General features: G+C 47.9%; 1 protein-coding gene across 20 annotated transcripts in view; it reads left to right on the top strand.

Annotated features, from left to right (window-relative positions):
* The window catches only part of Phcl-1 (pH-sensitive chloride channel 1), a 49,726-nt gene that overhangs the window by 30,628 nt on the left and 4,000 nt on the right, over window positions 1–15,098 (top strand). For 4 of the 20 annotated variants that reach the window (XM_076903022.1, XM_076903023.1, XM_076903029.1 and 1 more), the window contains 9 exons: window positions 283–435; window positions 2,269–2,333; window positions 3,093–3,313; window positions 3,669–3,751; window positions 3,840–3,980; window positions 7,838–7,930; window positions 9,679–9,831; window positions 10,111–10,325; window positions 13,984–14,034. In XM_076903022.1, coding sequence (XP_076759137.1) covers window positions 283–435; window positions 2,269–2,333; window positions 3,093–3,313; window positions 3,669–3,751; window positions 3,840–3,980; window positions 7,838–7,930; window positions 9,679–9,831; window positions 10,111–10,325; window positions 13,984–14,034 — 1,175 coding nt within the window. The remainder of the gene's footprint in view (window positions 1–282; window positions 436–2,268; window positions 2,334–3,092; window positions 3,314–3,668; window positions 3,752–3,839; window positions 3,981–7,837; window positions 7,931–9,678; window positions 9,832–10,110; window positions 10,326–13,983; window positions 14,035–15,098) is intronic. The other 16 variants (XM_076903028.1, XM_076903033.1, XM_076903035.1 and 13 more) reach the window with 8 other exon arrangements.

A 15,098-nucleotide genomic window follows, 5' to 3' on the forward strand; every position in this document is an offset into this window, starting at 1 on the left:
TATACCCGATGTCCTTGTGTAAAAATCCACTTAACGTCGAACAAGCGTCGCGGAGCCAGAGAGCTCCATCGGAGGAATTGTTTCGCGAGGACGGCACAAGTACACCCGAGAAAGCTTCAACTGATCGGTAACTGTGCAACGTGCCGCGACGCGAAACTTTTTGACACGAAAGAAGCTAAATTGGATGGCCGAGCGTAGGATCGAACAGTTACAATTTTGATCGGTAGTGCAAACACGAAAAAAAAAGGATGAGACGTGGGCAAGGGTTGTTGGGTGTTACAGATGCGGATTTCTGCTGCGGAATGCGATGGCCTGGTGACGCCACCGGCCTGTCGAACCGGTCGTCGACCTCCTCTAACGACCCCAAGAACCAGTACAAGAACCAGAACAATAACCACTACACGTCGCACCAACACCTTCGCACCCACCTTCGCGGTCCGTCCTTCTGCTTTTACTTCTCTCGTAACCACGTCTAGAGAAATAATTAAGGCTACCACGATTTTTCATCCGACACCCGACCCATTCAGTCTCCGCCGGGTCGTTGCCGCCTTCACCTCGTACGCGCGATCGGTTCGAGCACGGTGAACCGATCACAGGAATCCTGAATGGGTTGCTCGTCGAATTTTCGTACGAGGGTTCATAGGTCGATCGATTTTTTAGACTAGACCCGGAAGACCCGTTTAAAAATAAGAGAACACTTGTTCGCAATTTGCTGGTCGACTAGATAACGATCTAGATCGTAGAAGAAACGTCCGTTAGAGGCGGCATGCAAGTGTCCTCGTAGTTTTGAACAGGAGGGTACGTTCTTTTCTTGGTATCGTAGCTAGCGACTGATAGAAAGAACAAAAAAATGAGAGAGCTACTCCGACCGAAATTTCTTGCTCGAGCTGACTCCAGTCACACTCTTTTCGATCTGTTCGAGCGAAATGAAAATGTTGCTCGACCTGAACCTTCGATCGCGTCGAAAGACGCCAGAGAAAAAAAACAAAATGAAAACAACACGCACTCACGATACAAACTCTACTCGACGCGTGCAACTTCGCTCCGACGTGCATTCCGCCGTCATCCGCGCTGAAACGATTCCGAAGAAAGAGTTTCGAACGTACGCAGGAATAACTCGATCGCAGTTCGAAACGGGACGTTCGTGTCAAGAGGACGTAAAAAGCATTGCTTACCGATCGCAGGATACGTGTAACATTCTTTTCGAGTCGGGCAACGTTCGTGTCTGATGTGCCGGCCGATTAACGTTCGTTTACCGACATAATAATACATCAGCTCTTATCGAACACCGACGTCGAGCTGGCGACGTGTTTGCGGTTAGATAACTCGTTGGTCGATTCCACTTAATTTTTTTTCCCCATTTTTTTCTCTTTGCAACAGAGTCGAGCGCGTAGTTCGCGAGCTGCTTAGACCCGTCGCCGAGATGTTTCGATGCGAATGAGGAAAAAAAAAAAGGAAAAAAGACGGACCCAACAGAGGCTGTTCCTCGATCGTCGATACGATTTCTAGGTCTCACACTCCATCCTTGTTCCATTTTCCACCTGTTTTCTACACACCAGCGTTTCTAGATACATATACTCGCGTTTTTTTGGTGTCTTTGCGTAGCTGAATGCGTTGGCTAATCGTGTCGGTGGTTGGGACTCGACAGGCTTGTAACATCGCGGATTCGATCACGGTTTTAATTTCCATCCTCTTCTCGATCGAACGAACGGCCCTCGAGTCCCGACTCTCCGACTAAGAGCTTCACACTAATACGAACACGAGATTAGTCGCAGCATGTGCACAGCATGGCCCTGATGACGCTTTCGTAATAACAGTAACGGCTTACGCAGACGTAGAGAGAGAGAAAAAAAAAAAAGAAAAAAAAAGAGAAAGCTGATCTTGCGAACGAGACGAAACAATCGATTTCGCACGGAAAGGTTGGCTTCGATCCGACCTGTGACGGACGAAGGGCTCACGCTAATCGACACGCGTAACTTTTAGTAGAAAGTCACTTTGTTGCACGCATCGGTGAAACCGAGGCTACCTCTGCTTCGCTGCCGCTTTACGTCTTCTACACGTTTTTCTAAACGATGCCGCGAGTCGAACAAGAGTCAGATCAGTAACTTTGGAAAGTCGTGCCGATTCCCTTTCCTGGTGCGAGATGCATTCTCCCCTTCCGAAGAATGATTTTTTTCTCTCGAATTAGCGTGCTCTTCTCGTGACTGCTTCGAAAGAGAGAACCGCCCGGCGGCTGCCTTTAATTTCAATCGTGCCACTGTGTTTCAGGTACCTTGACCGTGAACGTGAGCGTGCTGTTGTTAAGTTTGGCTTCTCCCGACGAGTCCAGTTTGGTAATTGAAATATTTCACCCCTCGACACTCTAGTAGCCGATCACGTCTCTTTACAAGTCTTCCGTAGACGGGCTGGGTCGTCCGTGGAAACCAGCTCGAGTTCCCTTACCATTCTAGAACGATCTTGCGAACGATCCGAACTGTTCTTCTAGGGCAAGGAACAGAGAGCGACAACCTGCCGTGATTCTCGAATGACTTTCATACAGGGAGAAGAATACAGGGATACACTGACACCGTGTTACACAACTTTATTCCGTGACAAACGTTCTACTATCATCTCTGTTCGTTTCACTTTACGCTACTCACCGAATGACCGTTACAGGAAGCCAGTTAAGTCGGAAACCGTTCCTGGCCTGGCGCCCAAAGTAGCGAACTCGAAGTTCTCCCCAGCGGCGGTGGGATTTCAAACGACAGCGGAGGAAGACCAGATCACGCGCGGAATTGGACGAAAAAATAGAAAAGACACGATTAAAAAAGCGAAGCTTCGCGTGTCGCCATCGGTGGCCCAGTTCGCCTGCGGAGGGGGTTCATTTTAATCGTCTCTGTCCGTGTGCAACGGGATTACTTTGACCGTTCGAATTTATCGCTGGATCAGCAGAGAGACGCGCGAAAGGGGATGAATTTTTGCCAGAGGGTGGGGGGGAGGGTGGACCAGGTGTTTGGTGGCCATCAGAGGCACGCCGCGCCACCCGAGTCCACCGCGACTTCCGCCTCGCTGGATTTCCGATAACCGTACCTTTCTGTTACTCTGATCGACAGAAATACGAAGTGGAGTTCCTGCTGCAGCAACAGTGGTACGATCCACGGCTGCGCTACAGCAACCGGTCGCAGTACGAATTCCTGAACGCGATTCACCACTACGACGATATCTGGTTGCCGGACACGTACTTCATAATGCACGGAGACTTTAAGGACCCGCTCATACCCGTTCACTTTGCCCTTCGGATATACCGCAACGGCACGGTCAACTACCTTATGCGGTATCTATCCACGCTTACGATTCGCTTCCGAATCGATCCGCCCTGTAACCGTTTCGCTCGACCATCGAGGCTTTCCGTTGCGATTGATCATCGCGCTCGCCAATGCGATCAAACGGCCGAGTTAATGGTCGATGAACTGTGTCACGAGCTAGAATCGCGCGCAATAGAGTGACCGGGACGCAGCGTTCCAGCCGTGGATTTCCAGAAATGTTTCAATGGTTCACGCGATTTTTATCGTCAGTATCGATCGCGTGGCGAAAGCGCGCTGTTGATAAGGTTCGACGAAAGCCTCGATTAAACGACCGCACGCGCGTCCTAGAGGACCGTCGTTAAAGGAACTGTTTCGATCTTGTAGGCGTCATCTCATCCTATCCTGCCAGGGTAGACTCAATATCTTCCCATTCGATGACCCACTGTGTTCATTCGCGATCGAGAGCAGTAAGTTACCTCCTCACGTCCTCTGAATACATCCGGTACATCCGTCACCATTCTCTTTTATCTCTCTTCTTTCTTCTTTTCCTTCCAGTATCGTACGAGCAAACGGCGATCACGTACGTGTGGAAGAACGACGAGGGAACCTTGCGGAAAAGTCCGAGCCTGACGTCGCTGAACGCATACCTCATTAAGAACCAGACAATCACGTGTCCGATCAAAGTAAGCTGGAGAGGTGAGTCGTCTTCGTGTCCGGATAAAGAAACATTCGAATCCCTCGGTCGAACTAAGAGAACGGGAATTACTCTGCTCCCACGAATTCAGGGCGAAACGATAATGTATAATCAGTGCTGTTCGTTCCTCGAGTATCATCGTTCAGTGTCGATAGTGACGTGTACATTTTCGCTGGTTCGTTCTCGATGTGATCCCGTTCTAACGAGATACCGTCCAAACTGCACGATGGTGGTCTTGATACCGCAGACTGATCGAGTCAAGTCTATCGAATAATCGTCGAAACGAATAAGATATATATATATATATAGAACGTCGCTGTAATTATGCCACTTTCTACTCGCTGCCGGTTCTATTTTACGACTCTTACTGCATCCCTTAAACGACACGCTTCTGTACTATCGCAATGCACCGAACACGGCCACTTTGTTAGCCCACAGGGAACGATTTTTAGCGTCGCTTGTACACGCACTCGAAGACTCGAGTCGAGCCTTACTTTTACCGCTGTCCGTACTATCGTCGAGTCGATCACTGACCGCCTCGCCGTCAAGCCGTTCCAGAGGATGTTCCGTGGCTTTCGACCACTCCGCGAAAATCAACTATTTTCTCCAAGTAACACCGCGAACTGGTTTATCAATGTATCTATCTATCGTTTACCGATCGGTAAGTTCGGTCCACGGAAACGATACAAATTTCGAGGCGAACGGTTCGAAAGCCACGAGGACGCTTTTGGGGTAATCTCATCGGTCTGAAACCGACGCCTGTCCGGGTAGCTTAGACGTACTGTTTGATGGTACGATCGCGGCAAGCGAATGGCCCATCCGAGAAAGAAGCATCCGAGACGCCGGCATCCCTTGTACCTTTCCTCCGTCTCCACGGACAACGCCATCCGATCAATAAATCCGACCTTGCACCGGCAAAAAAGGACTCCTGGTAACATTCGCAACACTCTCCAGACATTTTTCTCGACGACGTCATCCTTCTGGGCCTTGCTCGCGAGTCGTTAATCGTTCGGGAAGAACGGAACTCTTGGATCCTCTCGAGGTATCGAAAGGAGGGTGAGACCTCAAAGTCGAACTTCGAAACGGCTGTATCCTGGTCCCTGATCTACTCGCGTTCTCTCGTATTCCATTATAACGCGTATATCGCCTAGTTGCCAACTTTCTTTTCTGTCTCCCCTCTGTGTCGCGTCTCGTTCCGTCTCGTTCCGTCTCGTTCCAACTGTGATCAGAGCGGGCACCGCTCCTCGATGCGCGTACACACACACGATCGTTCCTAGATCGCAAGGTAAGTCTGCCGATGCATGCGCGGTTGCATATTGATCTTGACGTTGCTGCTTCCAGTATACGATGCTTGACCCTTTTGCCGCACCGCATCAATTCTAAACGACACCACAGATATAGAACTGCTTCTGTTTTGAAAGTTTCGCGAGGTTGCTCGTCGGTTCGTCCCGTGTCTCGAGACGGGATTAGGACGAGGGTGGAGAAAGGGCGAGCCGCGTGGCCAGTTCGAAGGTGTTGAAGGGTTTTTTACGCGTGATAACCGCGGATCGACGCTACTGCGTTCGCTTTCTCCTACGTGTACATACGCGCGCAAACGACCGTCCGTATATTATTGGCGAGTAGCCGAGGGAATCGCGAAAACGAGAAGCGAACTCTGCATGCGACCGTAGTCTAATAACTTAAACGGCGATAATGAGACCTACCTTTTTCTTTCCACTTTTGTTACTAGTTTGGCGTAGATACGTTTTTTGTACCCACACGTATATCTTTCTCTCTCTGTACGTGTGTATATACATATACATATATATATATATATAGAGAATCGTGTCCATGCTTATACAGATATATTTTTCGACGTTAATATATATATATATATATTTGTATGTATATATATTTAGACATACATAGCTCCACTAGAAAGTGCATATTGGCAACCTTGGTTCCTGTCTCGCTTTACAACCGAGCCCGCCGTGGTTTGCTTTTGGGGTGAGGCCTTCAGTTTCACAACGACCTGTATTTAACGATCATTATTATTATCGTTACTTTTAATTATTATTATCGACGCCCTTAAAGACGCCACTTCGTTCCCTACGCTCTCTTATTCCTCGTACCGTCGTGTCGTCGCGAATGTCTTTTAACGATACACCACCGTGATACATGTACATATCGTGTCTTAATCTTTAATCGTGCGTTACGGGTGATCTCGTGTCCCGCTTTGTCGGGCAGTATTCGAGGCAAGTACGACATCCGGATACGGCTTTCCCCCCTACTTTTACGAGAAAGAATGTGTCGCTACTTAGTTTCGTAATTAACGATTCAAATATCTTGTTTGAGCTAATTGTTTCGTAACCGTTACCTTGATCGCTTATAAGCTCTTTAAATAGCTTACGCAGTCAGTGAGAAGCTTGAAGCGTTTTTGTCGAAAGCGCGATATACCTGCAGCTTGTCGAGTGAAACCACACGAATTCACTGTTTATCTCTGTTTTTTCGTTTGTTCATTTATTTATTTTACCTTCTTTTCCTTTTCTCAATCAAAGAAGTGGAATGTTCTCTAACTGTTTACGTGAAACAAGGTGAAACATCGTTTTCGTTTCAGGTCACAGAGAAGCGGTTTCTCTCTTATTCCCCCCCGACAGATTTTGTACACTCAATGGCTTAACCCTGCAGTGGTCTTTCCATTATTTTCGACCCGACCGAGTTCCATTTTCTCTTAAAAAAAAAAAAAGAACAAAGAAAAAGACGAAAAGTAAATATTTTTTCAACCAGTTTCGAGGCGAATGCGAAAACTCGAGCGTTATTCGACGTAACGTTAACACTTTTAATCGATCCCCGTTCTTCTCTCCGTTTCCTCGCGAAGTTGGATGGAACGTTCCTCGTGAGAACGTAGGCGCATCGAGGTCGAAAAAATTCCGAAGATCATAGCTGGGTTAGAGACGTACGGTTATTCGTTAGATAGATTTTACCACGCTCGCGAGTTCTTTGTTCCTTTACCCTGAAGGGATCAACCATGGCGGTATGCGGGTAACGCTTGGTCTAGTTAGCCCGAAACGATTAAATTTCCTCTGTGCTCGATCGGTTGACACGCGCGATAATTGTTCGTTTATTGACGAGAGAGAAAACGTTGCAAGAATTTCTTAATCGTTGCTGATCAGAACGAAAAAAAAAAACAAAAAAAAAAAAAAGAATCGATCGCATGGGATAAGAAGCAAGGAGGAGGACGGATAGATCTTGCCACGAGAAAAAGAAAAATGGACACACCACCCCCCAGAGCTGTACACTCTTTCCGTGTTCACCGCCAGTCTTGTCCTTGCCTTTCGTTAACGCTTCACGCAACAACTTGTGGCTCAACGATTTGTTACGTACGGCTTATATTTAGTTGTTCCGTGTTCTCATTCACGCAACTGCGGTTCACACGTTTCACACGCCATAGTAAACGGGAACGGAGAAACAAAAAGTGAAACGTATCGTTAATTACGGCTCAAGTATCAAAGAAACACAGATCGGATCCATTCTTATCTTTTCCCTTCATTTCGTTTCGCGTTTTGATTTTAGTCAGCATGCATAACCATTTCACTTGTCCCTCGCATTTCGAACTTCCTCTCCTGAAACTCCCGTCGCGTTTTCGAACGAACACCATCGTTTTTGCTGTGTACAAGTCGTATTGATCGAACCTCTTTCGTGATCAAGATTTATCCGTCCCCTCGACAGCAAAGAATGAGAACAAGCAATAACGAACGAAAAAAACAAACAAACAAATTAAAAAAAAATTCGTAGAAACAAGAGAAGGAAAAATAAAAAAAAAAAAAAATAAAAGGTAGAAAGAAGAGAGGAAGGAAGATCGTGGGCTGTTCTGTTGCAGCTGACGGACAGATCATGGTCGACTACGAGGACGAGTTCGATGAATTCGGGGACTCAAAGTGCTCGCTGTGCCAGCGCAGGTTTGAAGAGCAAGGTAAAATCCTCCCCTTCGATACGAACGGTTTTTCTTACAAGAGACGAGACAAGAAAAAAAAAAAAAAAAAGAAAGCAGAAAAGAGAAGAGAAAAAGATTTTTAGATAAGCTTTGAAAGGGAGGGAGAGACAGGACCAAGCTTACCAACTCGTGAGACAGACCTAGATACATACTCAGAGTCGCTGGTTCCCAAATCGTCCTCTCCCATGGACGGAGGAAGAATACGCGGCGTATGTTTGTTCACGTAATCGATGCATACCAGAGATGACTGTCCACGGTAGAGGAATTTGGGAAACATTATCCCAAGTAGTGGATCCGATGTCGCATACCCACATTGCCGGCGAATCTCACGGTACTTTTACCCTTTGTACTCGTTCTCGAGCCATCTCGAATGGCGGCTAGAAAAGGGAGGCCAATTTGGAAACTATTATCGGTCCGGACAGTCGCTAACCGGCGAGAATGAAATACCTAACCGGTGTGTTATGCGAGCCGTGCGGAAGACGTCGAAACGAGCGAGCGTGCCGTCGATGAGAAATTATTTTGCGAACGATTCCCTACAGAAAATGGAGGGAAGTAGAGATCCGCGCGGTGCAGAGGGTGGAAGGACCATCGCGTCGACCTACGACTTTGTCAAGTGATTAAAATTGCTTTCCAGCCTCGAGACAGACTTTCATGGTAGACGTCGTCACGTTGTTGTTAATCGCTTGGCAGATCGTCGTGCTTTAGAACGTTACGAGAGAATAGCTATTTCGACCGTTACGTTAAGTCGTTATTAGCGTTCGGCCCACGCAGCCGCGCCTGTTTCTGGGAGTCCCAGGCAGACGTTTGTTCGAATCATTTAGCCTACGCTTCGCTTCTGCTTCGTCATTCTATTCCCCGATCGTCGTTGTCCGTTTCGTTTTTCTGTCATTTTTTTGTCTCTTTCTCTTTTTCTTTCCCGATACGAGAGACAAGATTCATTCTACTTCACCCGAATCGTCGACGCTCGACGAGATTGATTTATCGTTGCATACATTACCATCCTCCCTGTCCACCTTTTAGAAACAATCGAGCATTGATTTCTCTCCAAACGAATCATCTCATCGCGGTCTCATAATTTTACTAATTTCCCGTGTCGGACATGGATCGCCATACCTTCGAATCGCAACGTTCTTCCCCACCGTCCCTCGAGTTCTCTGTCCCTCTAGACGTTCACGCGTTAATATCTGGCTCGGCTTGAAACGCTTTCGCGAATGTGGAGCTTCATTGCGGAAAGTTGGCGACACGACAGTGTCCTCTCGTCCCTTCTCTATTTTCTCATTTTTTTTTCTTTTTTTTTTCTCTCTCTCTCATTCTTTTTGTTCTCTCTCTCTGTCTTTGTTCGTTTGCTCCTCTCTGTGACATGCTGACTTCTCCAAAGGACAGCCACGAATGTATCGATAGTAATAACCGATCCGTTGGAAAGTAAGTCGAGGAAAACCGTCGAGGATCTCAGTATTTCGGACCGTTCGGGGTCGTTCTAATGCGAAACTCGACGATGTTTCTTGAGCGGAAATCGAACGTGTCACGGGATTCCGCGGTGAAAGCCGCAAAACAGCGGAAGTGAACGAATCCGGAAAGAACCGCCGCGTCTGCTTCAATCTTGCCGTTACTTGCCTAAAAACTGATCACACACTAATCGCTTACTTAGCTCCATCGAATTCTCTGATCGCTCGCTGTTTGCGCCACTAGATTATGTAGAATCGTAATGTGAATGTAACGCACGATAGGTAACTACAGCTGCCTGAAGGTGGATCTGATTTTCACGCGAGATCGTGCCTTCTACTTCACGACGGTCTTCATCCCGGGAATCATTCTGGTGACCAGCTCGTTCATTACCTTCTGGCTCGAATGGAACGCGGTGCCAGCGCGTGTAATGATCGGTAAGCGAACACTTTACTATATCCAACTACGATTTCTCGTTACGCCTGAGGAAACACCGGAAGAAACGCCAGCGATGATTCTGTTTCTGAACGAAACGCGAACCAACGACCGCTTATACCAGCGTCAGACGCCGCGCGATACTCGAACCGATAGGACCAGAATCATCGCGACGAATATGCGTTTCGAGTGTTTCCAGTTTTCCGTTCGATTCGACTCCTCGACGAGATTCCTGCCGTGAGACGTTGAACCGGAAAACCGTCGGAAACGATTGTTCGCAGGTGTGACGACGATGCTCAACTTCTTCACGACGTCGAACGGTTTCCGCTCGACGCTGCCCGTCGTGTCGAATCTAACTGCCATGAACGTTTGGGACGGCGTATGCATGTGCTTCATCTACGCCAGCCTGCTCGAGTTCGTCTGCGTGAATTACGTCGGCCGCAAACGGCCGATGCACAACGTCGTCTATCGCCCCGGGGAGAATCCTGTCACCCAGGTACTTTTGCCCACTGGCGTGCGCGCGATGCCGACTATCACGCCGACACCATGTGCATATATTCTATCTATTCCTTTACACTTTATACGTTTCGTACGTTTTCTACCTTTACCTCTATCGTTCTATCTTCTTTATTTATGAACAAAGTTTTTTTTTTCTTCACTCTCTTATATATCTCTTTCTCCGTCTCTGTCTGTCCGTCTCTCTGTCTGTCTGTCTGTCTGTCTCACTCTCTCTCTCTCTTATCTCTCTCTCTCTCTTATCTTTCTTCTCTCTGTCTCTCTCGCTCTGACTCTCTGTCTGGTTCCACGTTCTGATTAATTTCATATTTTTTTCTCTCTGGAATTGACTGAAACCCCCGTACGATGCTTCTTGCCTTCGAGTCTCAAGATTCGCTTCTTTCGATTTTATTACAGTTCTTCGCCCCTCGCACTTGTCGTTTTATCACACCCACCCCGCCCCCCCCCCAACCCCCTTCGGTCATGACTACGACAGGGCTCCGATCGGTGCTCGGATTTACGCGAACACCCGAGATTTCACGCCGTGCTCGGTTCAGATCCGGATATCCGGTTCGTTCGGAGTCGAATATTCGGATACGCGTACGCATCCGAGCTCTTACCGCCTGAACGTCTGTCTCAGCTGAAAGGGCAGAGGACGGAATCCGGGACTCTTGTCCAGACTTCCGGAACAGCTACCGATTACAATGACCGTTTCGAGCACTCCGATATCCGGTCGGTAAGAGCTCCACTTTACGATCGTTCGCTGTACCCTTTATTATTTCTGTTTCTCTTCCCGTCGATCGTTTATTTAACGTTTCTTTGTCTCTACTGTGGTCTGCCCTTTGGTTTTTCGCTTCTTGTTTTTCCGCCACCCGACAGCGCCCGTTATTTACCGTCCACCCATCGTATTTGTTTCTCTTTCAATCTCTCTGTCTTCCGTCTCTTTACTTTCGTTGTCGCGCGCTCTTTTTATAGTCCCACGTTACTATTCTATCTTTTTTTTCTCGTTTTTTTTCTCTCTCTCGTTTTTTTATTACCCTTACAACTTCGCAGCTCCGTTTCAATCGGCACCACGCTAATCCCCTTCGGGTTGCGCTACCTACGATCGTTACGTCTTTTTATTGTCACCGTTTCCTTCACGCCACAGCAGTAATACGCTCCCCCGCGAGTATCGCGAACCTTTTCTCGCAACTGATAAAGAATAGCTCGATACGTAGCTACGTCGAACGCTAAAGTAGTTGCGCGCGAAGGTATTAAAAAAAAAAAGAGAGAAGAAAAAAAAGAAAGAAGGGAAAAATGAAACGGACTGTGAAACACTTTTGCGGTTTGGAACGTTGTTGAATCTTGAACGCGACAGCGGTTCGTAACGGCGGTAACGAAGGTGTAGATTCTCTTGGACGCCCTTCGACGAAAGCGCAGGCATGGACGAATCTAGCCTTTCTGTAGCCGCACAAGTAGCACTCGTGTAAAGCTGTATCTCGTTCCTTTCCCGGGAGTTCTCGCAGGATCTCGCCCATGCTCGTGCCACGAAGAACGGAAAGGCGCGTCCAGTTCCGCGGCAAATTGCTCCCACGACCGTGTGTACAACCCTTCACTATTTTTTACGTTCTCGAGTAGAAATCACCAGGTGCTATATGATATAGACAGTACTTACTCTCTCGCCTCGGCAGACGACGACATTACACACACTCGCAAATAGCAGAATCACAAAGCATCTTCCATTCGACCGATTGATAGCGAGTCTCGCTCTCCCACGGGGATGATCGAGGCGGGGACAATTTGTCCGACGCGAAATTATCGTCCATCCGGCTTCGACGCGCGAGGGTGGCGGCGAGCAAACCGATTTGGACGAATCGAAGGCGACTGCTCGATGCACCTCGCGATGAAAGGTTTGCCCGCTTCCATCGACGCTAGACGCGTTTCTGCTTCGACCGCGGTGGAACGCGGAACGTCGGTAAATCGAGAACGGGTCGAAGAGAGGCGACGCGTCCGCGATCATCCGTGGAACGACGAGGGGGAGAGAAAAGGGGGATGAAAGGAAGACAGGCTGAACGATGCGGACGGGTAATCGGATGCGAGCGCAATGAAAATTCATCGATGCGCCCTCGCCTCTGCGCTGGATCGATCGTTGAACCGCCTCGATTCGCGACTGAGAATCGCGTCTGAAAGGTAACCACAACAGGTTCTTAAACGAGTAATCGCTGAGAGGTAAATATCTTTTCTTTTCCTTTTTTGTTTTTTATCGCGTTCGCATCGCGTGCACATGTGATCAATCGTTGGCGTGAACATTGCACAGACACGGTATGGTTTGTTACTCAATAATCGCTGCATCCTTCGATACTCTACGCCTTATGTCTTCTGTATACATATATACTTTCTTTCGATTGTCTATAACTCCCGAAAGGCCTCGCACAAATTCTACCCCGTCCAAATTTTGGCAACGCGATCGACGAGCGTCGCGGGCTCTCCCAGCGGAAATCGCCGCGAGTCGATCCTCTCGACCGAGCCTTTAATTTCGAACGATTTCGACGAGCTTCTCGACTCGACTGCGATTTCTCTTCTCGGAACGTCCCGCACTCTCGTCCGATTCGATCGAGGCTGCGACATCTGCATGTCTCCAATAATCTCACACACTTCGACCTTACTCGTTCTCTGTACAATCTTCTCTATTTTCTCTGTTTTATCCTGACATCGTCTGTCCCGAACAGCGATGCGGTTTTCCTTTCTACGGGTAGCGACGTACTCGCATCGAATTTGCGCCACGATTTCCTAGCCATTCGCGATTATTTCATCGAGTAACTCTCCGCGAATCGACGTTGGCTGGGAGATCGTGTCGAGGAATACAATACGCAGTTGTTGGCGTGTCGGTTCGATTTCGATCGCTAAAGATTCGAGAACAGATTTGCGCTCGTAAGTTCGCGTCGGAGCCATTAGACGTCGGGATCGCGAGAAATATTGCCCGCTGAATGACCAGGTTGCCGTTCCGCAGCCGGATCGTATTTGCTTTTCTTGATGAGCCGTGAAACCGTGAACGACGGAGCAAAAGACGTCCGTTAATCCTAAAAATTGTCTGCTTCTCCGAAAACGCGAAGGAGGGGCGACGCGCGCGGGGGGTGTGAGAATTTATCGACGCGGCAGCTGGTTCCGCGACCGTTGTAAAACGAGGGTGGACTTCTCGAGGTAGAACGGTCCGCGAGGCGATACTCGAATCGTCGAGGAACAGGAAAAGGAACGGAAAAATTGCCGTGCGTTACGCATCGAAGAGACGACAGCGACTGACGTGTACACGTACACCCTTTCCGCGTTGTATCGGGTGCCGATAGAGAAACCAGCCACGATAGAGATAGAGAAATATCGCCAGAAAGTAGAACGAAAGAGAAGATGCGAGAAGTCGAGAAGAAAAATGTACGAACGACATAACACCTTCCCCTCCTATCGAGAATGAAAAGAGCGTGACGGAAGGTATTTGAGGAGAAAAAAAAAAAAAAAAAAAAAAGAAAGAATGGATAGACGAATTAAAAGTGAGAAAAACGAAGATGATAAAGAAAAGGCGAACACGTTGTCACACACACATACACACATACACACGATTAGTAAGAATTTGGTTGGTGGAAATGTTGGTGAGTAAGTCTCTTTGTTTGGTGTCTGTGATGTTGCAGCGGCTCCCAGCGGTGCTCAGCAGGATAGGGATAATATTGGCCAGCCCCTTGGTAAGACCCCCCATAGCATTAGGGCGCGGTCACGACTTCGCGCGTTACCCTTTCTGGGTACCATTGATACTTGCTTCTACCAGCTCGATTCGACACAGTCACGTTTCGCTATCCGCCGAAACATTTTCGAAAGTACGGGTCAAGAGAACTGTGCCGCGCGATTACAACCTTTGCTCTCCTCCATAGTTTCTATTTCTCTGTGTTTTCTCGTTCCTTCTCGTTAATCGGATAACCTTACATATATAGATATATATACGTATGTATAAATAAAGAAATTGGTGTGCACGTGCAAGGTCTTAACCGCGTCCTGGCGAATCACACGGACCCACATAGTACGTACACACACGCCTACACCGTACACTGAAACACAGCCACAGACACACACACACACATCCATAGACACGTACATCGATGACACGAACACTTGTTCTCTCTTGCCTATTCGTTCGAGAGAACGAAGTATATACCTTTATCTATCTCTGGCCCTCCTTCGCTGCCGCGTATTATCGAGAGCTTGCCGAGCGGGGATGTTCCGATCGAATTGCTGGAATCGTGACAAATGAAATTTGCGTCTCGATTTCTCTCTCTACCTCGACTCGAACGGTACTTTCCGTTTCGCGGATTCGCGTGATCGACTCGAAATCCGGGAATTTCATTGGATTCATGTTTAATCATAAGGAAATGTATTCATTTGCGACGAACACCCCTCTCGAGCTCCCACCAACCCCTACTTTACTAATTGTACTCTTCCTCCAGCCTATGCTCGTGCCACTTCTCTACTTCTATTACCGTTCTCCACCTCTCTCTCTCTCTCTCTCTCAACTTCTATTTCACATCCTCTCTATCTCTATACTTCTCTTTCACGTTTCCTCCTCTCTCTCTCTCTCTCTCTCTCTCTCTCTATCTATCTCTCTTTCTGTCGCTCTTTCTCTCCTTCCACCCGTTCCTAATAGAGAGATGTAGTACTCTATTCCTGTACTCTTCGAACGGTGCACGATTAAATGCATGCCCCGCATAGAACCGATGCAACTGCATAAAAGCTTTACAGAATGCCGCGAAATTCT

Source organism: Xylocopa sonorina, chromosome 10 (assembly GCF_050948175.1).
Source record: "Xylocopa sonorina isolate GNS202 chromosome 10, iyXylSono1_principal, whole genome shotgun sequence".
Taxonomy (NCBI): Eukaryota; Metazoa; Arthropoda; class Insecta; order Hymenoptera; family Apidae; genus Xylocopa; species Xylocopa sonorina.